Source organism: Parasteatoda tepidariorum, chromosome 5, assembly GCF_043381705.1.
Source record: "Parasteatoda tepidariorum isolate YZ-2023 chromosome 5, CAS_Ptep_4.0, whole genome shotgun sequence".
In the NCBI taxonomy this organism is placed as follows: domain Eukaryota; kingdom Metazoa; phylum Arthropoda; class Arachnida; order Araneae; family Theridiidae; genus Parasteatoda; species Parasteatoda tepidariorum.
Genome location: NC_092208.1, coordinates 86,423,994 through 86,451,272, shown reverse-complemented (window position 1 = coordinate 86,451,272; position 27,279 = coordinate 86,423,994). Strand labels below are relative to the sequence as shown.

Here is a 27,279-nt window from a genome sequence, read left to right as displayed (position 1 = left end):
ATATTGGACACAGGTTTAGATTAAAAATACGCAAATATAATACATTAAGTAAATGCACTTTAAACTTAATAAATGAAGTTACATGACATCCGATTTCAGTTTCATTCTGCACAAAGTATGCAGATTAGGAGTCCAAAAGAAATATGCATGAATGTATATTTGCACTTGAAATAGCATTTACTCACTGTAAATGCTATTTCAAGCTCATCGATGTGATATCTAATTTCAATTCGATGCTGCAATGTCTATGCAACATAAAGATTGTGAGGGGGAAAAACCACAGATGCAAAGAGTGCAGATGCATTTTAAGTTTATAATTTGAGTTTTGTGATATCAGTTTTCTGTTTGAAGCAGCATTTACGTTTGCAGATTTATGTAATGCTCTACACACACACATCAGGGTGTGTGTGTAGAGCAATACATAAATATGAAGTGAGTAAATGAATTTGAAGTGCATAGATGAAGTTTGTGATATCTGATTTCTGTTTTATGCTGCATGATGTATGCATATTAAGAGGGCGTGAAAAAAAACACCACTGTCAAGAGTGTGCATTTCAAGTTCATAGATAAAGTTATATGATATCTAATTTCAATCCACTGCTGCAAAATGGGATTGTGAGCTATAAAGTAGATCATAAAATCAAAAATTATTCAGGGTCGTCCTTTTTTTGCGCACTGTAAATCACATTTATGGATGAAGTCTCGTGACATCAGATTTCAGCTCTATGCCGTATAATATATGTAGCGGAGCATATGTAATAGACGTATTTTTAAGTTTATTAATGGATACATAAACTTATTTTTAAGTTTATCGATGGAGTTTTGACACATCAGATTTCAATCTTAACTGCATATTGAAGGCAAATTAGAAGTGATTAAAAAAATACATTAATGTCAAGTGAGTCATTTCAAGTTCATCGATGGAATTTCGAATTTCAAGATTTCAAATCAATGTATTCAACATATCCAATTCAATGTATTTAAAATTTGCACAAATATAAATTTAGAAAATTCAATGTATGTTTATAGATGAAGTTTTGTTACAACAGATTTCAATCAATGTTTCTGCAGCATAGGAGTCTATGAAAAATGAGAAACATGAATTGAGTAAAATCATTTTTAAGTTCAGAGTTAAAAATTTCGTTTACAGTTATCTATAAAAGTAATAATACAGAGAAGAAGAAAAAAAATCGCATCTATCTCCAATCGTCACACTCTTTTAATCTCTATTGCGTTCACTAAACGAAAAGGTGCTGAAAAGTTGGAATGCCATGAAAAACTTCTTAAAAATAGTCATATAAATCTTCAAGAAAGCTCCATAGGCGATAACGAGGTATTGCCCTCTCTCTATTGGTTAAATAACCGTTTTCGTCACGAAAGTGGGAGGGGGGATAGGAGTCAAACGTCACAATTTTTAGTTCAGATCACGTGAAAGGATTTTATGCCGCTAACATTAAACACAGATTACAGGATTCGGGCAGTGTAGCCAGTTGTGGTTATGTCTAAATTTTAAAAAATAAAAATTAATGAATAATTGTTGAAAATGGGTGGCACAAAAGTAAGTAGAAAATGTTTTTTTTTAATGTTTAGAAACAAGCTTTCCAATAATAAGCTGATGTATTGAAATGTCCAGATTTTGTATAATTGTGCAGAAAAGATGAAAATGCTTGCCCAATTGATATCAATTATAAATAAATTAGCATCCTTTATGAATTAATAAAGATTTATGTTTCAAATTCAGAAATAAAATTTTAAAAAAAATTCAAATTTTTTTCCTCTAAATTCTGAGCTTTTTGAAAGAAACTATTGGTATTACTCGATATTAGTATGATCGCACTCGGGAAGAAATCAAGATATCAAATCAAGATCTCATTAAGAAATCAAGATATCAAAAACCATGCTTTTCAAAAAGTGTTGTGTTTAAAAGAACGCAAGTAAATTTAAAATATAATTAACTAATAAATTTTTGAAATTTTCATTTTATAAATTTTTGTTTTTTAAACTATATATCTCCGAAATAACTTCATGTAACATAATAGACATTCATGCAACATTACAAATCCAATTTTTGACCAAAATTTCAGTGTTATTTGAGACTAATTTCTTTTTTTTCTTCTTTTTTTCTTCTTTTTTTTGTTGCTTTTTATCGAATGCAAAAAAAAAGCCAGCTTCTGCCCATCCTTATTTAACAATCACTTCTGTAGCACTGTTATGGAAAGCATTCCAACCAACCCTAATATTGTTCAATANTTTTTTTTTTTTTTTTTTTTTTTTTTTTTTTTTTTTTTTTTTTTTTTTTTTTTTTTTTTTTTGCTTTTTATCGAATGCAAAAAAAGCCATCTTCTGTCCATCCTTATTTAACAATCATTTCTGTAGCACTGTTATGGAAAGCATTCCAACCAACCTTAATATTGTACCTTAATATGTAATTAATTGTATTAAAGCACCATTTAACTAACATTTTTTAAAATTGGTATTATTAGGATTACATTTTAAAATATGAAAATCCGATCGTTTTTAAAAAAAAGCTATTCACGCACGCGTTTCCTCGTTTCTTATACTTGCGTTACCCTTTAATCAAACGTTCATCTCCTCTTTCGATAAAAGAGGAGATTTTATCGCGTCTTTCACTTTCACGATTTTTAGAATTTCTCAAATAAAATTAAGAGTTAGTGTCAATCTACAGATTATTTTTGGGAGCATTTATGGTGGCTCAGGGGAAAGAACTTTCGCCCTCCAGTGAGGTGAACCAGGTTCGAATCCCAGCGATGCCTGCTCGATGCGAATTCCGCATCTAACTTGCACCGACCACAATGCCAACGTGAATCATCCTCAGTGGTAGACGGATCATGGGTTAAAATCCCCTTGCCGTCAAAGTAACCGTGGGATGTTTTCGTGGTTTTCCCTACCATGTAACGCAAATGCAGGTTAGTTCCATTAAAAAGTCCTCCACGAAGGCAAACTTCTCATAATACTTGATACAGGAGTTCCCTAGTTTTCTGAATTGGGTTCAAAATTACAAGGCTGCGGAGGTGAACGTTAGTAATCGTAAACAAAAAATTGGGTCGGCTGTTCAACGTCTGTTTCAAAATAAAATTACATTAAATGGTTCAGCCGTATTCACTAAATAAGACGCTAAACGTAATTTCACATTATAGACCTTCTTTTTTTGCTTCCAAAGGAAGCGGATTTTGAGCCTTAAAAACATCGGAGAAATATTGTAGTTAAAATAGCACTCCTTATCATTGTTGATTTTTGCATATTTCGCCTTATCTCAATTTGGGCGAATCAAAATCTATTTTGCAGGCAATAATAAATCTCGTTTACTCAAACATTAATCCATGCAAAAAACAAAAAAAACATTAAAATCATTTATTTATTTTTGTTATATATTTATGCATTTTAAATATAATTTATTTATTATCATTTATACTTATGATAGCTATTTATAATTATTTTAGTTATTTATATTATTTTCAAGGGAATAATTTTAATTGAAAAGTCCGAAATTGATAGAAATTGATCGAACAGCACTTTTGTGAAAATCCCCCCCCCCCAAAAAAAAATATATATATAGTTTTAAAAGTTTGTTTTTTGGAAATTAAAACGAATGATTTTTAGAGTTTTGCTCGGGCTTTTTTTTTAGTTTAGGATTTTGTCCTTTAAGTTTATATTGATTAAGATAATGTTTCTACTTTAAACTATAATTGTTTTTCCAATTATTTTGAAATTAAATATGTAAATAGCTTTTAAATATCATTTTTTGTGTATTATCTGTGGATTATCGAGATATGTCAAAATATTCAAAAATTAAAATTATGGAGGCTCTAATTTTAAACCACTCTCTTAAGGAAACTATGGCTACCCTATTTTTTAGATTGCTGCCTTTTCCTTGATTTCGATGGCCAAAAATTCGATTCCGTTGAAATCGGGTACGTTTATTCAGAAAAAGTACGTTTTTATGTACCTTAAAGCATTGTCTGCACTATTTATTTATCATATAACTATGGTTTTAAGATTATTTAAAATTGTAATAAGGGGTAATTGAATTTTGTGAAAATCCGATTATTAGTTTAAAAGCTATTTAGGACACTCTCTTTTTTTTATATATAGTATATATATACACTGGAAGTATACTTTGTATATTTCTAGTGAACATCCTAATGGGAATGACCGATATTGGTGGTTGTTGATTTCCACCAATAAATGTTGACACAATCACATAGTCGCTTTAGTAAATGTGCGAAATATATTATTAGGTCCAGTTAAGTACCACTGTGCGGTATACATTTGCCCGGTATGCCCTTCATCAATGTTTTCAAGGCCAAATGACACTGCTCAGTATGCATTTAACCGGTACTCCGAACACTGATGTTTTTCCTAATCTATCCTCAGCAGATATTAAAATATCGAATGAATATAATAATATCAACGAAAAAGTTAATATCAAATCGGATGCAACACATATTTCGGACATTCACCAAAGCGACAATGTGATTGTTGATATTCGCAGATGAAAGTCGACATTCTCTTGATTTACGGTAATAAGTATTTAAGTTGAAAAGGATAAAATAAGCAATGTTCATCATTATTATATTATTGCGCGATAAGACGCACCTTATCAAAAGTACTTGTGACTGGATTTTTATAACAGATCCTTCCCTGGCATAAATATTTAGTTTCAGTAATTCAGATCCATCTGATTTACAAAAATGTTATCTCCCTCTCTCGATGAAGGAGAAATCACATTAATGATTCGAGAAATCACAAGGACATCTTATGATTTAATAACCGTCTGAGAAAGAAAATTTGTTGTAAAAAATAGTTTGACATTTTTTTAAATCTGAGAAAGGCTTACTTTTTCAAGCTATATTTTTGAAATTTTTTTTCTTCTTCAAATATTCACAAATCTGAGAAAGACTTACTTTTTCAAGTTATTAGTTTTATTTTATTATATAACCCACAATTATTAAGTTCGAATTCCACATACAAAATGATTTTTAATAATTATTTGTTGCATTTTATTATTTTTTTAAATAATATTTTAAAAAAAATAGAATTGTATAAGCAAAAAATTTTCTATACTATCTTAAGGTAGTAATTATTAATGATAAAATATTTTTTTTTTTTACTTTACAATCGTCGTTGAACAGACAATGCTATTTCGGACTACTAATGTTCAACTCTGTAGCCTTATAATTTTGAACCCAATTCAGAAGATAAGGGATTCTCCTGGATCAAGCTTTAGGAGATATTTGCCTTCACAGAGGACTTTTTGCTGAAACTAACCCGCATTTGCCTTACATGAAGAGAGAAACTACGAAAGCATCCCACGGTTAGCCTAACGGCAAGGGGACTCTAACCCATGATCCGTCTACCTCTGAGGATATTTTTTGTCAACATTGTGCTCAATACGAGCCGGGTGCGGAATTAGAATCCCAGCCATTGCTGGAATCGAACCAGTGTCACCCCGTTGTGAGGAGAGCTCTCGATCCCCTGCGCCACAACGGCTCAAAAATTGTTTGTCATTTTTTAATCTGAGATAGGCTTATTTTTACAAGTTATTTTTTTGGTTTTTTTTTCTCTCAGGTATACACAATCTGAGAAATAGTTACTTTTGCTAATTATTAGTTTAAATTTTTTTTAATTTGAAAAACGTTTATTTTTCCAAATTATTTTCTTGACATTTTCTCTTTCAAATATTCCCAATCTGGAAAAAAGGGCTTTTTTTTCAACTCTATACAATCTCATTTTTGAAAGTACAATCTCATTTTTGAAGTTTAACTCTATACAATCTCATTATTTTGGCATTTTTTTTACAATCTGAGAAAGGGTTTCTTTCAAAAATTATTATTTTTCCAATTTTTTCTTCATAATTATTCACAATCTGAGGTAGATTAAATATATGTCTAAATAAAAACAACGATTACAACAAAAATTGGTTGTACAGAATAGTAAAATCAACATTTACAACAGAAATTGGCTGTACCGAATAGTAAAAACAACGTTTACAGAGAAAATTGGCTGTGCCAAATAGTAAAAACAACGTTTACAAAGAAAATTGGCTGTACCAAGTAGTAAAAACAACGTTTATAGCGAAAATTTTCTGTACCGAATAGTAAAAATGACAGTATTAAATTGCTTGCGACACTTAAGTAGTCCGATAGGAGTGCTGTGCAGGAAAGTGATATACTAGTTGCTCTCTTCCCTCATAATTCAAGCGGATGTTATTTGTCTGGGCTTTTCTTATCACTAGGTCTTATCTTGGTGATAAAACTTTTCTCTCTCATTGTTCATAATTTTTGTTTTGTTTTCTAAATATAGAAAGAAATTATTCTGTTTTACCGTTAGTTTTATAAATTTATTCTGAGTTGTTTACCTTCAATTGGCGCCATCTTAAATATAATATTTTGTCTTAGATAAATTAAATAGTTAAATAAACTAAAATAAAAAAACAAATTAAATAGTAATTAAATGAAAGTAAAATAATTACTTAAATACATTGCATAAATGCATTTTACATTATTTTGTATCCAACTTCTTCGAAGCAGAGGGCGCGACCACGAAGTAGAGGGTGCCGTGAACTTACATTTAAAGTAGGGAGGAAATTCCCATTTTACCGAAAGAAATTCTTAATTTGACCTATTCATAAATAAGTTCCTGCAATTATCCTAAAACTTGCATAAACATTTTAAACTTAGGGAGCAAAGAAAATGGGGCTTATTATCAACCAAAATAAAACTAAACTTTTAAAAATTAATCGTAAACAATTAAATGACATATTCTTGGAAAATAATTGGAGGAGGTCAGCAGTTTTACATATTTTGGAAGTATAACTAACAACAATAGAGGAACTTAGGAAAATATACTAAATAGATTGAACAAAACTCGAAGCAGTTACGCTAATCTCAATAAATTCCAGAAAAACAAAAACACAATAAATTCAACAAAAATTAGAATTTTCAATGCTAATGTTAAATTTGTTCTACTATATGGATCGGAGACTGCAATAAGAATAACATGAAGAAAAAAAAACTTCAAGTATTCATTAACAACTGTTTAAGAAGAATCTTGTGTATCAAGTGGTTCCATAAAATTTGTAATGCAGAAATCCTTAGAAGAGCAAAACAGAAACCGATTGACCTGGAAATTAAACAAAAATGTAAATGGATTGGTCATATTCGACGTAAACCTCAAAAAATCTTGAATCTTCAAGGCAATAGAAAACGAGGAAGACATAAAAATACTTGGCACAGGATGATAGTAATCGAATTGAAAACAATCGGAAAAACACGGAGAGAGGCAAAATAGATGGAAAGCTGTGATAGAAGCCCTATGCTCCTATTCGGAGTGATGAGGAATATGTATGTATGTAATAAAGAAGCATCAGGAGCCTATCTTAAGAATTATAAATACCACAGCTACTAATTCTTCCTATTTCAACCGGAAGATTTTATTTTTATATTTAAAGTGGTAGCAAGATTAAGGTTTTGATAATTAACTTTTTATTTAATACATTTGATTTAAAATGTACGTGATCATATTTAATTCAAATTAATTAAAACATACATAAACTCACCGCTAATCACTAATGGGGTTTTAGGTGCTGATGAAATTTAAGTAATTTCTGCTTAAGGTTATTGTTGCAATTTTTATTTCAGTATCACTAGAAAAAACTTTACAAAAAAGTTCACGTGTTGGCAGATAAGAAATGGGTATGATTTGTCTGATATAATATCAACAAGCGAGCATTTTTTTAAAAGTCTAATTTATAATAATAACAAGATTACCAACAGATAGAGTTAATAGATATGCAGGGCCCGCGCTAAGCATTCACTACCACGCCAAATTGGATAAAATCGAAAATTTAGAGAATAAAATTATGTTGTGGCGAAAGTATTGGCGAATGATTTTTTCCACTGAACAGAAAAAAACGTATTTAATTCGATCCTCAAAATTACCGTCAAAATGAATTTTTCTAAGCGAATCAGTGTTTTTTATTCCATTACAGTAATTTTCGGTAGATGCCCCGCATTACCAATTAGAAATGGGTTTTAATAATATAAACCTAAAACAAACTACCGCAAAATGCGATTAAGCCCTGTTAAATAATTCTATAAGAAAAAAAGTCATCATAAAAATTTGCTAAGATTTCCATTTAGCGAAGACTTTCGAAAATTAGCGAATGTTTTTTATATTTGGCTAATTTACTGGCTAATAATTAAATCTTTAACGCGGACCCTGGATATGCTATAACAAAAATCAAATTAATTTGTATAAAGTCGATAACAATTTCACTTATTTATCATTCAAAAAATCAATAATGAGATAATTAATTGAGATAACGTGGCCGAAAATTGAATGTAAATTTTATGAAATCTTTTTAAATACATTTATTTATCAAATTCGAATAATGTAAAAAGGCATACTCTCTGAAGAATAAACTAGAATATAATTCCTTTGTTTCAATCAAAAAAAATTAAATTATATTGCTGCTAATATTCTTTCAACAAGTTAATTTTATCCACCAATATATTACAGATTTAATGATTTTATACTTTATGTATAGACTAATTCACAACATAATTAATGAACCATTTGATAAATAAATGTAAAATAAAATTAATTAATTAATTCACAGTTAAAATGAAGACATAATTTTACACTATACAAATACTTTGGTAATCTACAAATCTCGGTGAATACCGAATAGAAGTAGAATGTTCTGGTCTTCATTAAAATAATCCCAATTTAAATGAAAGGAGAATATTTAAATCGATACGTCTGAACAACAATTTAAAAAAATGCGCATTTTCCATTAACGGTTCAGGTTTAAATGAAAAACACCAAAATTTACAAAATTTAATTATTTCGAAACTAATTCAAAATTTCAAGAAAAGGGTCAACAGTTTTCTTTAATCTTCTGTTATAAGAGTATAAAAATGCAAAAAATTATATTTCTACTACAATTAGTTTTAATCTTAAAAACCGTGAACAATAACCATTTAATTACTTCAAAACTTATTCGAAATTTAAACGATGTAATAATGGCAGGTTATCGTATATATAACTTATTATGCCTTGCTTATAGGTTATAGTAAACTGAATAATACAGTGATAAAAAAAATCTTCAACTTTGACGTAAAATAACAGCATCAACATACATAATACATTTGATACATAATTAATTTCTCAAGAAATATGCATTTTCATATTATTTCATCAACAAATTTTGTGCTGTGATAATGCGAAGCATGCTAGACAAGACTTTTCTAAAATAGTGGTGATGAAGGCAGCATTTTGTTTTATTTTTAACATAATGAGACAACCAAAAAAATAGTCTCTCATATGTCTTTTAATCGTATAATTTTTTATGCATTTAAAAATCAATATAAGTTTCCGCAATATGTAATTAAATTTATTTTTTTCCAACTTCGTGCAGCATATTTAAATTACAATAATAATTCAATCTTTCAGTAAAGATATCGGTCAAGATAAAAATATTTATCAGCAGTGGTTAGAATGTATTGATCCGGTTCAAGCTCGAGGCGCTTATTTTTATAGACAGGAAAAAAAATTTAATAAAGCATTTATAGAACTTTTTATAGTTATTTGAATGAAATCGAGAAATAAATTCTCATGAAGTCTATATTAAAATTAAAATAAAAGCACATCGTCAATTTCCACCGCCATTTTTTCCAAAAACGATAACATATGATTTGTACGCTTTTAAAAGTTCGAAAGATTGAGAAAACCTTTTGAATATTAATGAAACTTTTTTTCATTAGCTCAACCTCCAAAACGTTATTCATGTTAACAATAATATTTTATTAATTGCGCAGATGCCAAATAATTTTTTGCTCTAAATTTTTTTTGCGATAATTGTAATACAGATTATTACACATGAAACAACATCTGTAATATAATTAATTAATAAAAGTCGAGTTACTTGACTATTATTAACATTATTTATAAATATTATTTTAATCATTTATTTTATTGAAAAATTACATTAATACCATAATTTACATAACATATTATCAAATAATTTAACGTAATATCTAATAATTTTAAAAAATACAATAAATGAAATAAAGCTACATTTAAATTACTTGAAAAAAAAAACACCTTTATTGAAAAAAATAGATTAAAATAAACTATACATTGCAAGACTCGAACGCCATCTCTTTGTGAGGTAGGTTTCTTGCCACTAGACCGTTTTCAAAATTCAGATTTAGTAAGCGTATAAAGTATGCTTGAACTTTAAATTGTATTTTTAGAGGAATTGACTCGAAATATTCTTAAAATATATTTCTAATCATAACAAGTTTCATTTCAAAGTAAATTCCACTCTCCTTGTTAGCTATAGCAAATCATAATCTCGTTTTTCAATCCACATTCATTAATCAATCTGTAAATAACTTCTAAATTTAATTACACGACACTAATGTCTTACAAAAAATTAAAATTAAATCGTAATAGAGGATAGGACTTCTCTTAACAAATCTTTAATTTCATGTTTAATGATCTGGGAACTTAGGTATGAAAATATATTTATAAATCGTTCTTGTGAGGCAATTGTAAGTATATATTTATTTATACATAATTTATGAGTTTTATTTTGTTTTTAATCTTGTTTTAACTTGATTGAATTACATTATCAATCTTATTTTTAGGTGCTAGTCATACTATTGTATTGGTATACTTTTCGTTGATTATATTAATGCAATATCAGAAAGCACGAAATTTTTTCAGGATATAGGTTGAAAAAAAGTTTTACTTTCGTGGTTAATTTGAATTTAAAGTTTTTACATTCTTTTTATAATCATCTTTTTCAAAATTTGTATAAATTTTTTTAATGCCCGGCCACGAAAAAGAGCCATTATTTGAAAGGGAAAAAATGGTAAAACAAAGTTGCCAAATGGTTATTTCTTTCTGTTATTTACTACTTTAGTTTTTAAAAAAACACTATGTTTTGACTTGAGATCAAAGTATTTTAAAAATTTATGTATCATAGTAGACTTTCTAGTTCTTATAACTAAATCTTACCACTGAAAAACATTACTTTTGTCCTTGTTTAGAAAAATCCTTTAGAAAGGCACAAATGGTTTAATGATATTGACCTCATTATTTTATAACTAAAATACGAAAATTCTTTTTGTTAGTATATAATATTACAACAACTTTAATAATCTTATAGGATAACAGAAAAAATGGAGCAACAAGGAAGGAAAAGAAAAAGGATAAAAGAATGGATCTAGAAGAACTGAAACAGGAGGTTTCTATGGTAATTATAAAAATTTATTTCAATTTAAAAAATGTTTGTTGATTAAGTGTGACATTTGTCGCTATTCAATATAGTTTTCTGAAAAAGGATTTTTTTAAAAAATCTATTAAGGCTTTCCTTTTTTTTTCATTACACCATAATAATATGGCTAACAGCTCAATTTGATTGTACAAAGTGTCACATCTGTTCCTATTGAAGTTAATTTTCAATGTAAATGCAAAGCATGTTAATATACACTGTATGTATAGATTTTCGCAGCTAAATGTTATCCGAAATATAATTTACACATTCTCCTTTAGCATCTTTTTTTTATTTTCACAATTCATCAGAAAATCGCTGCCCCTAACTTTTCATGTTGCAACTGTCCCTTACTCAAAATTATTTTCTTTTTAAAACTCTTAATTATAAGGCAACCTATACTGAATATAGCAGGAATGATTAATACGCAGAGTTGCCAACTTCTCCAGATTCTAAAAAATATTTTTAAAATGGTAAAGATCTACGAGCTAAAATGGCCAAATTTTCGATTATTTTCGCTAAATTATTAAAAGGCTCAACACGGCTCAGCAGTAATTCCGCTATTGAAATTACATACATTTGCAGGCTTGTAAATTTAATTACAGATTAGGCTTATAAAATTTTATCAAGAAAAAGGACAGATAGAACAGTTTAGAGTAGGACATCATCTAGGGTTACTGCAGGATTCGAATCTGTCACCTTCACACTTCGCACAGCGCTTAGCGCGCAAAACTGTTCGACCAGGGAGGTCCCACGGCTCAGCAGTAGCAAATTGGCGTATCACATAAGACTTTAAATTATTTAGAAGTAGAGGTGATTAAAAACGCTATACATCGAATTTACTAAACCAAGAATAATACCTAAGAGGAATAATACTTAGCATCACGCATGAGTTTGGCATCAAACATGATCTTTAAGAGGGTGAAAAATGTTAAATTTTCAGAGAAGTAATTTAATATCAATTATCTACATAATTTATTTTAATTAGTCTCATGCAATAAAAATATTAGTCTCATACAATAAAAATAGCAGGAATGAATAATACGCAAAGTTGCCAACTACTTCAGATTCGACAAAATATTTTTAAAAACATCACGCATGATCTTTAAACCGGAGAAAAATGGTAAATTTTCAGAGAAGTAATTTAATATCAATTATCTACGTAATTTATTTTAATTAGTCTCATACAATAATTAAAAAAAAAAGAAAGCTTGACTTTGTCAGAAATCACTAGAAATGTTTAGATCTAATTTGCTGAAATATATGACCTTCACCATGCGTAAGCAGCGTGACCCCTGGAAATATAAAAGGAAAACAAATAATAATTTTTCTATGGTATTAATACATTTTTAAAGATATTTAAAAGAGTCTTTTCAAAACATAAACAATTGAAACCGTTTTTCTTTTGTCTAATATTGGAAGAAGGTTGTTCCCATTCTTTTTTATCTCTTTTGTGTATTTTAAGCAATAAAAACATTCCGAATGGAATCCGTCAGGATTCGTTTGGTCATTTAAATCATATTAGGCCACACACGAAAATATATTCATTATTGCGTTGTTGTCATTAACTTCTCGAGGTAATTAGAATCTCGCTGTTAATGATACATGAAATCATATTTTATTTCATACAATTGATTTTTGTTTCGGGAAATCTTGACAATTCTTAATTTTCACCATTATAAGCCATGACATAAAATAATATAGATTGTTATGGAAGTTTTTGTAAAGCTTCCTAGCATTGTATTTCACCTACTGTAGATCATAAAATTAAGATAGCTATAACGTTGCGTCGAAATAATTTCTGTCTCAGTGATTTATAAACTGTAATGGAAAAAAATAATTGACTTAGCTTTTCACAGAATTTCTTATTTACCCGATGAGTAAATAACAGATTTTAAAAATACTTTGTTTTTCAATACGTTTTTTTTTTAAACAACTTTGTTTGTCTTTGTTTTGATTTTGACTTTCACAATCTTTGTAAAATTTTAAAACTCCATGAAAAAAAATTTTCAATTTAATCTTTCTTCAAGTTTAATTATTATTAAAACTTAAAATTTTTCCGACTATAACATTNTGTAGATCATAAAATTAAGATAGCTATAACGTTGCGTCGAAATAATTTCTGTCTCAGTGATTTATAAACTGTAATGGAAAAAAATAATTGACTTAGCTTTTCACAGAATTTCTTATTTACCCGATGAGTAAATAACAGATTTTAAAAATACTTTGTTTTTCAATACGTTTTTTTTTTAAACAACTTTGTTTGTCTTTGTTTTGATTTTGACTTTCACAGTAGTTAGTGACGTAAATTTTAAGATTGAATAAAAATAAAGTATGTAACTTTGTATTTAACAAAATTTCGTTTCAATTATCTTTGTAAAATTTTAAAACTCCATGGAAAAAAATTTTCAATTTAATCTGTGGTCAAATTTAATTATTATTAAAACTTAAAATTTTTCCGACTATAGCATTTTCCAAATTTTTTATCACGTTTATTTATTTATTTTTTTGCATTTTCAAAGAAAATTTTAAATAAGTCTTTTGTCACTAAATAATAACGACAAAGAAATACTGATATTATAAAATTATTAAAAGCCTTATGTAAGCATTGCCATTATTGCCATTAAAAATAATCAAATCACAAATCCTTTCCCTCTTTAGATGCCTACATATTACTTAAACTGCCCCTAGGAAGAAAAAAAAAGGAAAGAAAAAATACACGTATCAATTTAAATTGAACCACGTTTCCGTTTGAGCTGGCTGCGCCGTATTTATATCATCTTATCATGAAGTTCGATAACAGGATTCAATTTAACTGTAATGGGGTCAAAACTTCACGGACTAAACGTCACGTGAACAAAACTTCGCAAGTTTAAAATCTTAAATTGGTAATTTACAATAAATTAATAATTAATTCATTAAATTTTAATAAAAAATAATTTACATATTATATAATTTTATAAATTTTAAATTCATAATTAGCTCAATTTCAATAAAAGTAAAAACATTAAGTTAAACATTTTTTATATTCAATTTTTCAAAAAAATAGATAAAAAAACGCTTTATATTAACTAGGAAAAGTTATTGTTTCAAAGCTTCAAACTCATATTAAATTTAATTTTAATAAAAGTAAAAATATTAAATATTTTTTTATTATAATTGTGATTTAAAAAAATTATTAAAAAACGATAACTACAAGGTAAATCAAAAAAAAAAGAAAAAAACTTTCTTACTAGATACCTGCTCGCTAAGATCTAGGTTGGCAAACATATAAACCAGCGAAATCTTGTACCCGCGAATTTATGGATCGGCGAAATTTTTTTATTCACCCGAATTTATAGTTCGGTGAAATTTTGACCCCGAAATAAATTAGCACTCTAATAATATTGCAGCAAAGCGAATTCGAACGATATCATAATTCAACACGTTGTGAAATTTTTAAAAATATATAGTATTTCTTATTTCAATCTAGATACAACATAAACACAAAAAAAAAAAAAAAAAAAAAAAAAAAAAAAAAAAAAAAAAACACCAGAAAGTTTTAACTTTTGTTTTTGATTTTAACGCTTTGCATTCCAATTAATTTAAAATCCTAAAATTAATGTAAGCACCAATTTATTTAAGATATATAGTGCTATATTACCATGTAACTACTAATAATCATAAAATAATGTGGTGTAAAACAGTGCATAGAAACTCTTATGAAGACAAATTGTTAAAAATAAGTTCTTTTTCTGCATAATTAATGGAATTTTGTTCTTTCAGGACGAGCACAAAATCTCAATGTCTGAACTGTGCGCCAGACTAGGATCACACACAGAAATAGTGAGTGTATTGCAATCTTTCTCAGATAAGATTTATCAAAAAGAACGAAGACTCTTGCTATTTTAGTCAAGAATATATTATCGCACAATGAACTGAAAGGGGAGATTCGTGTATTATACCTTATCAGAAAGTTTTAAACTTTGTCCTATGCAAATAAATGTTAGCATAGTCAGTGGCGTACGCAGAATTTTTTCAAGGGGGGTGTTCATAATTTTCTAAAACTACTAAAAGAAATTCGAGTCTGTAATAAAGCACTATTATTTTCCTAATTTAGACAGCTAGACAATTTTGACTTTTTATTTAGACAACATTGTTTAGTTAAATTTTGATTTCATTTTTTAAGTTTAAGAACATAATGTAATATCTTCTAAAAAAAAGTCCAATGTCATATGGGTGGGAAGTAACACTTTGAGGGCCACTTTCACATTCATCAGATTTTGTTATGCTAGAAACGTTTTCTTCAACGGAAGTATCTCATTTCTGTACAACAGAAAAACTTACATTGGTACTAGATGCTGTCACCCCACTTATTTCAGGTCGTGGTTCTTTCTCAAAATAATTAAAAATTGTTAAATTCTTGCGCGTTGACATCCTAAAGATTCAAGAACAGCAAATATATATATATATATATATATATATATATAGGCACAGAAATATCCGCTATGCTACGATCTCAAAGTTTCGAGCTGGAATGAATAACTTCAACGAGCACAGTATCTCTGGTATTGTTACTGATTTCTTCACTAGTCGAAATACTGGCGACGACGGGTTCGGCGATTGAATGAACTTTTTGTTAAGACAAAACAAAACAGATTTAGCGACAAGCTCCGAAAGACAAGCGGCAGAGATAACTCTTAGTCTGACTAACTAACTCCACTGTACTCCGTTCCCCCTTTTATATAATTTTTCACCGCGTCTCCAAAATTCTCGAATTGTCTCAAAGACGACAAAACGTCTAGGATTCCAGAATCATCGCGTAAAGACCTCACGAATGACAGCCAGTCTCGAAAACTATACTGGAAGAACAGAAAGGAGCCAGTCCGTGACAGTATCACGTGAATTTGGTTTCAAAAGTACAACCCTATTATAGTAAATGTTTTTTCAGTATTCTGAGAAATACCGTGAGAAAAAAAAGTAGGCATATGACAGATTAAAATATATAGCCTTAAAAAATAATAGCTCAAGTAATTTCTACTAAAAGTTTTATTTTTGCCATTTTGTCTGAGCTCAAGGGGGGTGTTTAAACCCCTAAGCCCCTCCCTTGCGTACGCCACTGAGTATAGTAAAAGTTTATTCAAAGAAACCTTCAGAAAAGACACCCCCCCCCTAGTTACGACCACTTTTGGGAGGCACGGAATTTTTTCCGTAGACCATGTGTTGAAGAGAACCTTTAGAAGAAACCATTAAAAACTCTCTCCCAGTGACCAGTCAAAATCGTGCACCAAAAGCGGAAAAGGTCAAATAAGAAAACACAAAAAAATATCAAAACAAAAAATATTAACAAAACAAATAAGTAGATAAGTGTATTCCAAATATTTGTGCAAATGTATTCAAAATATTTCGAGAGTTCTTTTTGACGATCTCTGAAAGTGATCTACAACCTCATATTGCAGTCAAAGGGCACCGAGGACGATGATTTATTTTTAGAGATAAAAATTAATTTAGAAAAAAAAAAAAACTAAGTATCTTCATCAAACAAACCTCTCCTCATCTCTTAAAGTTGACTGATTTTTATGATATAAAATTAAATTCAAGCTTAAACAAAATACATAATTGTTTAATGAGTTAAAATAACTTTATCATTCATAATTGGTAAATTTGTTATTACTCATAATGACACCGGTTGGGATAATTTTTATAGACGCTAAATTTTATTCATAGATCTGATTTCTCATGACGCCAACAGAAGTGTCATTTCCGCACCAATAAAGGAACACTGTCTGAAATTAAAATAGTTTGCGAAAAATCATGCCCCTTTGATAACAATTTTGAAGTCAATGAAGGTAACCTCGGAGAACGACCAATCTCCATTAACGACCATTTTAGATTGATCACTCCCGACAGGTTTCACTGCAATAGCAAATGAAATATAAGTAAATACACACATTTAGTGTTAAAATAATGAAAACGCTAAAAAAAATGAAACAGGCGTACTGACCTCTTTTTCCATTCAATTTGAACTATTTTGATTTAAAATACTTAACAAGAGTAAACTGCTTTTGTCTAACAAAATAGAGGCGTCTAACAGGGTTTTTTTTTTAACGCAAGGGGTATTTTATAACTTATTATATAATTGTTTTAACCTAGCTAAAATGAATGACAATTTTGTTGGTTTTATGTTTTATTCAAAATGTTAGGCAATGCTTCTCAAAGAAGATAGTGATTTAAAAAAAAAAATTAGATCTATAATAATGTTCATGCAGATGGGCCACCTTTGTCGGGTATTACATTTCGTTCCAAAAAAAAAGTTCAAAAACGAAGTATCATAGTGTATCTGGGTTTTTAAAACGGACAAATAATTTAAATATTTTGAAATTTTTTGAAAAAGATCGCCTGTTTGCAGTGAATTTTCCACTCAAATGAAAACTCACCAAACTCAATGTGTAATTCTCATTTTCAGCATATTTTTGTGTGTCCAGATTATGAAATACTTTAAAAAAAGTTTAGGGAAAGATTATTAAAAAATATTATATAAAAAAATTTAAAAATTAAAGTAAAAGATTACAAACTTTTTTACTCACAAAACTGTGGCTTTTCTTCATGTTGCGCCATTTTCAAGAGCATCGGTTGAATTTTATTGTTCTAGCACACTGTCACAGAAGATGTAAAAATAGAATATTTGTTACTGATAATTTAAAGTTCGATTAAAAAATACATATACACGAATAAAATAAGAAAAAATAGTTACAGATTTTTTTAAAATATTTTTTTTGTTATTTCCTTTTTTATTGAATAATTTCCTAAAAATAATCGATCATATTGATTGGCTTATTAAATGATTCAAAAATTATTACTGGTTAAAATAATATGTTCGAACTCACGAAACCCCTGTGACTTTTCTACGGAACCATAGGGTGTTGTGGTACACATTTTGGAAACCGCTGGGTTAGAAGGCGAATATCTAAACCGTTGAACAACGAATTCCCGAGCGTTTTCTTTCATTTTATAAGTCAGTGAACTAAAACTTTAAGAGAGCATATTTTACACCAGGGGCGTCAGTAGCTGTAGACTTTTACCATATCTGAGGTAGGTTTTCAATTATGCTCTTCTTATGCTTCTGTACCGATTTCACAGATGAACAGGGGGGGTGAATACCCTGAAGAACTTTTGATCTGATGATCGGATTTTCTCGTTTTATCTTAATTGCTCAAGAAGGTGACCTCAAATATGCTAATTAATAAGTGCAGGCGATATTTAAAGTTACAAAATTAGGCACAAAAACGTATTTTCTTTGAATAAGAATACTATTTTTTCGGCAGATGCTGATTTCTGACCCCCCCCCCAAAATATGAGTAGTCGCGATCTGGGAAATATGGTCAAAATAGTTTGATCAGGCGAGAGCTCCAAAGTTTGGACTCCTAATTGTTAATTTTACTTCATCTGTATAACGCCATATCTCGAGAACTCTTAAAAGCGAATTGAAAAATTTTATACACAATTGTAAAACTCGTTTATCCAAATATAATTTCCTGCAAAAAATAACTCTTAGTAAACATTTATTATTTTTTATTCTTTTATTTACGAATGGTTACTAAAACTTATCTTTTGCATGAAATAATTTTCGGATAAACAAATTTTATAGCTATGTGCGAAAACTACAAAATTTGCAAATTTCAATTTGCTTCAAAAGCTCTCGAGACATAGCGAAATACGCAAAAAGTAAAATTAATATTAAGGGATTTATACTTTGGAGCGCTCTCCTGATCAAACTGTTGGAACTATATTTCCCAGATTGCGGCAACCCCATATATCTTGGGGGTCAGAAATCCAAATCCCTCAAAAATCAGGAATGTATATTCATAGGAGGTCCGTTTTTGTGTCTGATTTCGTATTTAAAGTATCATCTTATTAATTTGCATACTCGAAGTCACCCTCTCGAGTCATTAAGATTGAGTGATAGAACGGGAAAATCCCATAATTAGATCAAAAGTTATTCAAGGTGGTTCGTTTTTTTTGATCCACTGTATACTGTAGATGACTGGTTAGAATCCTCTTGCCATCGAGTTAACCTTAGGAGGTTTTGTGTTTTACTCTTCATATAACGCCTATGCATGTTAGTTCCACTAAGAAGTCCTCCATGAATTTAGTTTGATCCAATACTTTGGTTTCCATGTCTTCTGATGTGCGTTAAAAATGTGAAAGGTTACGGAGTCGAACATTTACAACTGCAAATCCGAATATGAGTTGTCTGCTCAAAGCCAGCTATAAAATAAAATAACTTTATACTACAACACCTATATCATGAATATTCATTCTTGTTAAATGTATTTTTCTATAAACAGGGTCTCAGTGAGAATCAGGCGAAGAAGGTTCTAGAAAGGGATGGACCCAATGCACTGACACCCCCAAAGAAAACCCCTGAATGGGTAAAGTTCTGTAAGCAGTTGTTCGGAGGTTTCGCCATTCTTTTGTGGATTGGAGCCTTACTCTGTTTCATAGCCTACTCTATTCAGACATCTTCCATGGAGGAAGCTCCCGACGACAACGTAAGAAAAATATTTCAGAAAAAAAAAGAATTGTGTTACGAAAACGAGGCCAATAATTGTGAAAAAATTTCAGAAGCCCATTTAAATAAAAAAGATTTGCCAACAGATTGCTCTTCTGAGTAAAAAAACAACAATGATATTTTTTATAAATTAAAACAACGTCTGTTAATTTTATCCTCGAACTTAATCACTTTGATGCTTCAAATGCTGCTTATTTTAAAATCGTTTTTCAGTAAATTTTTTAGTGCCATCTGTTGACTAATTTTATTACTGATTGCATACCTGCCAACTTTTAATCCTTTCGAGGATGATTTTCCCCAGTGGTGGTAGTAAAATGAAATTTTAATTACAATTTTAAGCAGAAACATACGCTGTATTTTGAAAAAGCTTAAGCAGACATCTACGACAGTATTACATATTAATATATATGCTTAATTTTTTAAAAAATAGTGGTGGNTGTCCAAAATAAGGGTGGTCAAAAAAATTTAAAGGGTGGTCATTTGTGGTCAAAAAATGGTCAAACGAATGCAGTTTGAATTTTTGATTTTCCTCATTTTCGGGGGCTATCTTCGCATAGCTGTAAAAGCTGGCAGGTATGTTGTGATTTTGGAAGAATAAATACTCTATTTTCTTCAGCAGAACGGGGCAAGCCATCCATTTCTAATTTCAAATTTTTTCAAATTGATTTTTTTAAAGTACATATTTTGTATATATTGATTTGTATATATTTTGAATATTGATTTTTTTAAAGTATATATTTTGTATTTTTTTTAAAGTATATATTTGAATAATTGGACCCCCGATATTTAAGGTCATCCCAACATGCTTGAGAACTTATTTCCTTTTCTACTAAGAAACAAAATTGTAATTTTAAGCTTTCTACAACCGACCATCCTGGTTAATTTAGATTTCTATTTCATTCTCTCTTCATTCGTATATGCAAAGCTTATACTCCTAAGCTTTTGTATACAAATTTTTGCATCAATTAGATCTACGTAACTTTGAGTGACAAATCCAAAATTTTAAAATAATTGGTTAAATAGTTCTCGAGAAATGAAAATTTTAAAATTCGCTCTCTTTCAAACATAATAGATGAAAATAAGATTTAGAGACCTAACTTTCAAACGCTTTTTTGTCTGATCTATTACGACCATATTTTTCTGATTACGGCTGTATCCCAAATTTTGAGAGTCACAGATCCAAATCTTTTTTAAAAAATGTGTTTATACAAAAGAAAATGCGTTTTAATGTTCGATTTTGTAACTTTAAATATCGTTCGCGTTAATTAATTAACATATTTAAGGTTAAGCCCTACAAATCAATGAGCCAGTCATACCACGTGAAATGAAAAACCTAGAAGTTTGAAGAACGTGTTTTTCTATCGATGCTTCGGCAAATGCAAGCTAATTGCATCAAAAAGTCTTCCACGAATTCGTCTCAATGCTTCATTCAGAAGTTTCGTTGTCTTCTGGGTCGGGTTCAAAATTACAAGGCTACGGAGTTGAAGATTGATCGTCGTAAACACAAAAATGGGTCAGCTGTTCCACGGAGGGGGGGGGGATAGGACTTCTCTTAACAAATCTTTAAAAGACAAAAATAATGTTTTAGAGAAACATTTCCTTTATTATTTGATGTAACTACGCATCTAGTACTTTAAAGACTATATTTTTCGAAAAATAGTGATCGAACTTTGATAATTCAATGTCTTAATATTTTTTTAGCTGTATCTTGGTGTAGTTTTAGCCGCAGTCGTTATTGTAACAGGAATATTTTCTTACTACCAAGAAGCAAAAAGCTCAAAAATTATGGAATCATTCAAGAGCATGGTACCTCAGGTAAGACTTCATTGCATTTATTTTTTCAGCAAAACTACTTCTGAGTCAAATATATTTATATATATATATATCTTCAAAAATCTTCAAAGGCATTTGAATTAACAAAATTGAGTTTGCGTACGGATCAAAAAAAAAATTAAAATAAAAAAATAACTCGAAGGAAACGTATATAAATTAAACATTTAATTTAGAGTCGATGAAATATTACGTAAGAACATAATGGGTAGTTGGCGATTTACTTATTTTCTGGTAAGAAGAGAGCAGAGCTTACGTAAAATATTAAAATTATATTTTTTTAAAAACTTAAAATAAGGTATGTAACAAAAATTTCTGGGGGAAAAAATGAGAATCGGGAAAAATCTCAAATTTGAAATATAAGTTAGGTTTTCGGAAAGGAAGTATTGGAAAAGGAATTTCCTTCTAGAAATTTCAGAGGTCATGAATTGTAACGAACAACAACAAAAACGAAAGATTACTAAAGGATATTAAATTTTAAATTTTATAACACAAATAAAAAAGTAATTCATCTGGGAAGTACAAATCTGCCAAAACATGCTTGAGTCACAATAAAACGACCCCCTACTAAATATAAATCAATTAGGTTTTTATACGAAGTGAAAAACTTAGGAAGACTAAAACTATATTCATTAATTCCGTGAATGATTAGTGATTTTTTTTCAGTATGCTGTAGTGTTAAGAGGTGGAAAGAAGCTGACCATTTCTGCGGAAGAAGTTGTCCAGGGTGATATAGTAGAGGTCAAAGGTGGTGATCGCATTCCTGCTGATATACGCATCATATCTGCCTCTGGTTTCAAAGTGGACAATTCATCTCTGACTGGTGAATCGGAACCACAGACTCGATCCCCGGACATGACGAATGAAAATCCATTGGAGACACGAAATCTTGCTTTCTTCTCTACAAACTGCGTAGAAGGTTCAGCATTTTCTTATATACTATGAATCACCCTTTCAAAACTTTATTTTTCTGTCATGCATTAGAGATACAGTGAAACCTCCAGTAAAGACTACCTCTGCGTTGACTATTCATGACCACTTTGAGAGAAACGGAATTTTCTCCATAGAATTTTCTCCATTGGCGCAGTTTTTCGAAGCTCTGTCACCAAGGAAAATTAAAAAGCCATAGTTAATATGATGGTAGAAATATAAAAAACCAAAGCCATAAAAAGACTTTGCACTTGAAAAAAAGCAATGATTTTAAATTATATATGTAATCTTGTCGAGAAGAGTTATCTAGGGTTTAGAACAGACAACTTAAATATTTTAAAAGTTATTAAACTTTTTTAAAAATCGCCTTTTTAGTGACATCTTCCCACCTAGATGAAAATTATCAAAATCTCTGCCTTATTCTCAGTTTTCGCAAGTTCTTATGAGCCCAAGTAATGCATTATTGGAGTAAGTTTTTTAAATATTAAAAAATTAGACCCAAAACGCTTCTCATTTACACAAAACTGTGGCTTCTCTCCCTATTGACGTTTTGCACGTTTTCAAAATAAGCGAAGACAGAGCTAGTTTTAGATACGTTAAACTTGACCTAACAGTCATGAGTAACAGTTGCAAACTCACAGAAGTTATAAAAATAGCATATATCATTCACAAAAAAACATCATTTCACAGTGCGACGGAGCCTTCGAAAAGCAGCCTTAAAGAAAACCTTAAGAGATCAAAGACCATCAAAACCTCCCCCAGAGATCGGGCGAACTTCTGCACTAATTGCGGAATAGGTCAAGTAAGGAAACGCGAAAAAAATATCAAAATAAAAAATATTAATGAAACAAATAAGTAGATTTATATTTTATTTAAAATATTTGTGTGAGGTTCTTATTTCGGGAGCTCTTTTTGACGATCTCTCAAAGAGATCTACAACCTCATGTTGCATTCAGCGTGCACTAAAGATGATGCTATTAATGATCTGTTTTTAGAGTTGAAAGTTAAATTTGAAAAAAAGTTATTTTAGAAAAAAACTAAGCATCTCAAACAAACAAACCTCTTCTCAATTTTTATAGCTATTTAATTTTTACGATATGAAATTAAATGTCATCTTAAACAGAAACATAATAGTTCATTTATTTAAAATACATCTATCATTCATTATTGGTAAATTTATTTTTAGACATAATTATATCAAAGAGGTCATTTTCAATGACGCTTAATTTTATTCATCGATCCGGTTTTCATGATGCTAACACTAGTGGCATTTCCACGCAATGAAAATGACGTTGACTAAAAATCATGCACCTTGCGATGCCGTTTGCGAAAAATCATGCTCCTTGTATAACATTTTGATGTCAATGGAGGTAACCCCTAAGAACGGCCAACCTCTAAAAATGGTCATTTCACTGTGGAACGGAGAGTGGTCGCTCTTGAGAGGCTTCACTGTATTTTGCACGAAACATATATTCATGCACCACATGCTCTGTAGAGAAGCGATTGTGCTTTGCACACGTGGAATGATTCGTTAAAGTGGGAAATATCTCAATAAAAAATTTTTTTTCCTTTGGCATTATATATCCACTTATTGTTAATTTGGACAACTTTTTTCAAAATAGAAATTGAATCTTTTCTGAAAAATCGCAGAATAAGTTTATTGTAAACAATTCTTTATATTTAATGCACTATTGTTATTGTCTTACTTTTAAAAATAAAATTATCATTGTTGTATTTAGACTTATAGTCAACTATCATTGCTTACATATTTAATAATAGTTATTCTTAAGTGGCTCTACTTTTTATTGTAATATTTCCAGACATATTTTTCTACTTCTTAGAAAATATTTATTTCTGAACTCGTTATCTCAAAAACTCGCATCTCGATTTTTTTTAACCACCCTTCAACTTTGAGATATCGAGAGTATATCGTATAACATTTGATCATGTTTGTTAGACTAGACTTGTAATTAGCTTCAAGTTAGATTTAGCAATAATCCTACTTGAATTTGGTCATAATATAATAAGCTTGGAATTTAGTAGTACCTTTATGTAATACTTGATCATGCTTTCAAGAATTCGTTTGAAATTAGCTTTAATTCAGTAATTTTATTTACTTAGCTTCCTATTTCAGGAACTGGTAAAGGAATCGTCATTAATACTGGTGATCGTACGGTTATGGGTAGAATCGCTAATTTAGCATCAGGACTAGAAATGGGCGAGACCCCGATTGCCATTGAAATCGAACATTTCATTCATATCATCACCGGAGTGGCTGTTTTCCTTGGCGTCTCATTCTTCATCATAGCATTCATCCTGGGATACTATTGGCTTGACGCCGTCATCTTTCTTATTGGTATCATCGTCGCTAACGTACCCGAAGGATTATTGGCTACTGTCACTGTAAGTAATCTTGTTCTCTACTGAATCATAAAATATATATTCCTTGTTACATACTAATATGCTTTCCCTCCTTAGGTATGCTTGACCTTAACTGCAAAAAGGATGGCTTCCAAAAACTGCCTTGTGAAAAACTTGGAAGCTGTGGAGACTTTAGGATCTACTTCGACCATTTGTTCTGATAAAACAGGGACCCTCACACAGAATCGTATGACTGTTGCACATATGTGGTTCGATAATCAAATCATTGAAGCTGATACTACAGAAGACCAGTCCGGTAATTCTTTTTAACAATCCTCCAGAGAAATGTCAATTAGGTTTAAATTTCCTTTAAACGAATAATAGAACAAAACCAGCAAATACATGCATACATCATCATATCAGCATATGCATGAATTCATCATCATATCAGCATATACATAAATATATCAGCATATACATGCATACACTTTACTATTCATATCCTGTCTTTTAATCTACTACGACTTTTAATCTTCAAGTTATGCATTATATAATTAACCTTTCAACGTTTTTCCCTTTACTAACTCGTGAGAAAGACTTTTTCCCTCGACCTATTTAACAGACCAATTATAATTATTGAAATTTCTGTTATTCTCTAAAATGAAACATTTTACGGATTTATTTTGCAAGAATTTCTCTTACTAATATTGCAGAGCACTACGATTTTGCTTCACTTGGATATTCATCTAAGCACACCGGATAAAAAATTAGTCAACCTTAGAGAAATCATGAAAAGCATCATTTAATAGCATGTAACACCTCTGGATTCGATAACCGCTTGGATTGGGTTACAAAGCGAGTCCACAAGGTTTTGCAGGTTCGTTGAATCAAGTTTAAGCTACTCACTGAGGATTGAACGAGGACGCTGAGGACGAATTGCGAGGAAGCTGATTTCGGTGTTTTACCCGTTGATTCAACATGTCCCACAAATTTTCAATGGTGTTGAAGTCAGGTGATTTTGCAAGCCAGTAGAGATGTAATTGAGAGCCCGAGTGTTCATAAAACCATCCACATATTCTTCCAGTCCGATGAACCTTGCTGTTGTCATCTCCAAAAATAGGGGTATCAACAACACACTTTTCAGGAAGATGCTGACTGAAAGGCAACATCTAATCATTCAGAATGTCTAAATAAACATGTTAGTTCATGTTAGTGACCATCTTAGTGAGGGGGCTCAATCCATAATGAGAAAAGCTCCCTCAAAACATATCCTTCGGTTTGAACCTGACCTTGCACACAATCAGGATGAAATGCTTCATCTGCTCTTCGTTGCACTCAACGTTATGCGTCTTTCGAAGAAAAAAAAACGTTATTTGTCATACCATATTGCATTCCGCAGGTCAGCAACTGTCCACGCTCGGTGACTTCTAGCCCACTGAAGTAGAGCAAATTTATGTGCCTGTGTGAGCAAGGGCTTCTTACGAGATGCTTGACTCCAAATGTTCATTGCATGCGGCTCCCGGTGATTTGTCAGACTATATTGCATTCCGCAGGTCAGCAACTGTCCACGTTCGGTGACTTCCAACCCACTGAAGTAGAGCAACTTTATGTGCCTGTGTGAGGAATGGCTTCTTACGAGATGTTTGACTCCAAATATTCATTGCATGCTGCTCCCGGTGATTTGTCAGACCATATTGTATTCCGCTGGTCAGCAACTGTTCACGTTCGGTGACTTCTAGCCTACTGAAGTAGAGCAACTTTATGTGCCTGTGTGAGCAATGGCTTCTTACGAGATGTTTGACTCCAAATGTTTATTGCATGCGACTCCCAGCTCAATGTTCTCTCACTTACAGGTTGGGATGGACCTACATTTACAAACTGAAACAGTTTCTGTCGGCTCTGGAAGTGATTTTGATTAGCAGGTCGTGAAACACGTCTCCGGTCCCTTTCATGCAGGATCTTTTTCCGAATACGATTCTGACGTCATCTTTCGTAACTACGTGTATTACACCACTGCTTATAGACACGTTGAACAGTCCGCATCGAAACACCAACACATCCAGCAGCTTCATTCCCCGTATAACCATGGACATGGTCTACATAATTGCCCCTTTTTGCCACTCTATCACATCCTTATACTTACTTATCCATATTTACACACAATTTCCGTTCCAAATAAAAATATCTCACTGATAGCTACTTGCTTGTGATCACGTGGAAGCAGTGTGCGCGCAGTTGAGCAGGCTACTTGAGCGCACGAGGGTGATTAATCTTTTGTCCGGTGAGCTTTTATATATATATA

General features: G+C 30.5%; 1 protein-coding gene across 2 annotated transcripts in view; it reads left to right on the top strand.

Annotated features, from left to right (window-relative positions):
• The first annotated feature begins 1,394 nt into the window (after positions 1–1,394).
• Positions 1,395–27,279, top strand: part of LOC107456567 (sodium/potassium-transporting ATPase subunit alpha) — a 61,204-nt gene continuing 35,319 nt past the window's right edge. The window contains exons 1-8 of one of the 2 annotated variants that reach the window (XM_043050244.2): positions 1,395–1,558; positions 11,201–11,287; positions 15,071–15,130; positions 19,633–19,836; positions 21,558–21,671; positions 22,353–22,605; positions 24,751–25,019; positions 25,095–25,293. In XM_043050244.2, the coding sequence (XP_042906178.2) occupies positions 1,544–1,558; positions 11,201–11,287; positions 15,071–15,130; positions 19,633–19,836; positions 21,558–21,671; positions 22,353–22,605; positions 24,751–25,019; positions 25,095–25,293 (1,201 nt within the window). In that variant the 5' untranslated portion in view covers positions 1,395–1,543. The remainder of the gene's footprint in view (positions 1,559–11,200; positions 11,288–15,070; positions 15,131–19,632; positions 19,837–21,557; positions 21,672–22,352; positions 22,606–24,750; positions 25,020–25,094; positions 25,294–27,279) is intronic. The other variant, XM_043050245.2, reaches the window with a different exon arrangement.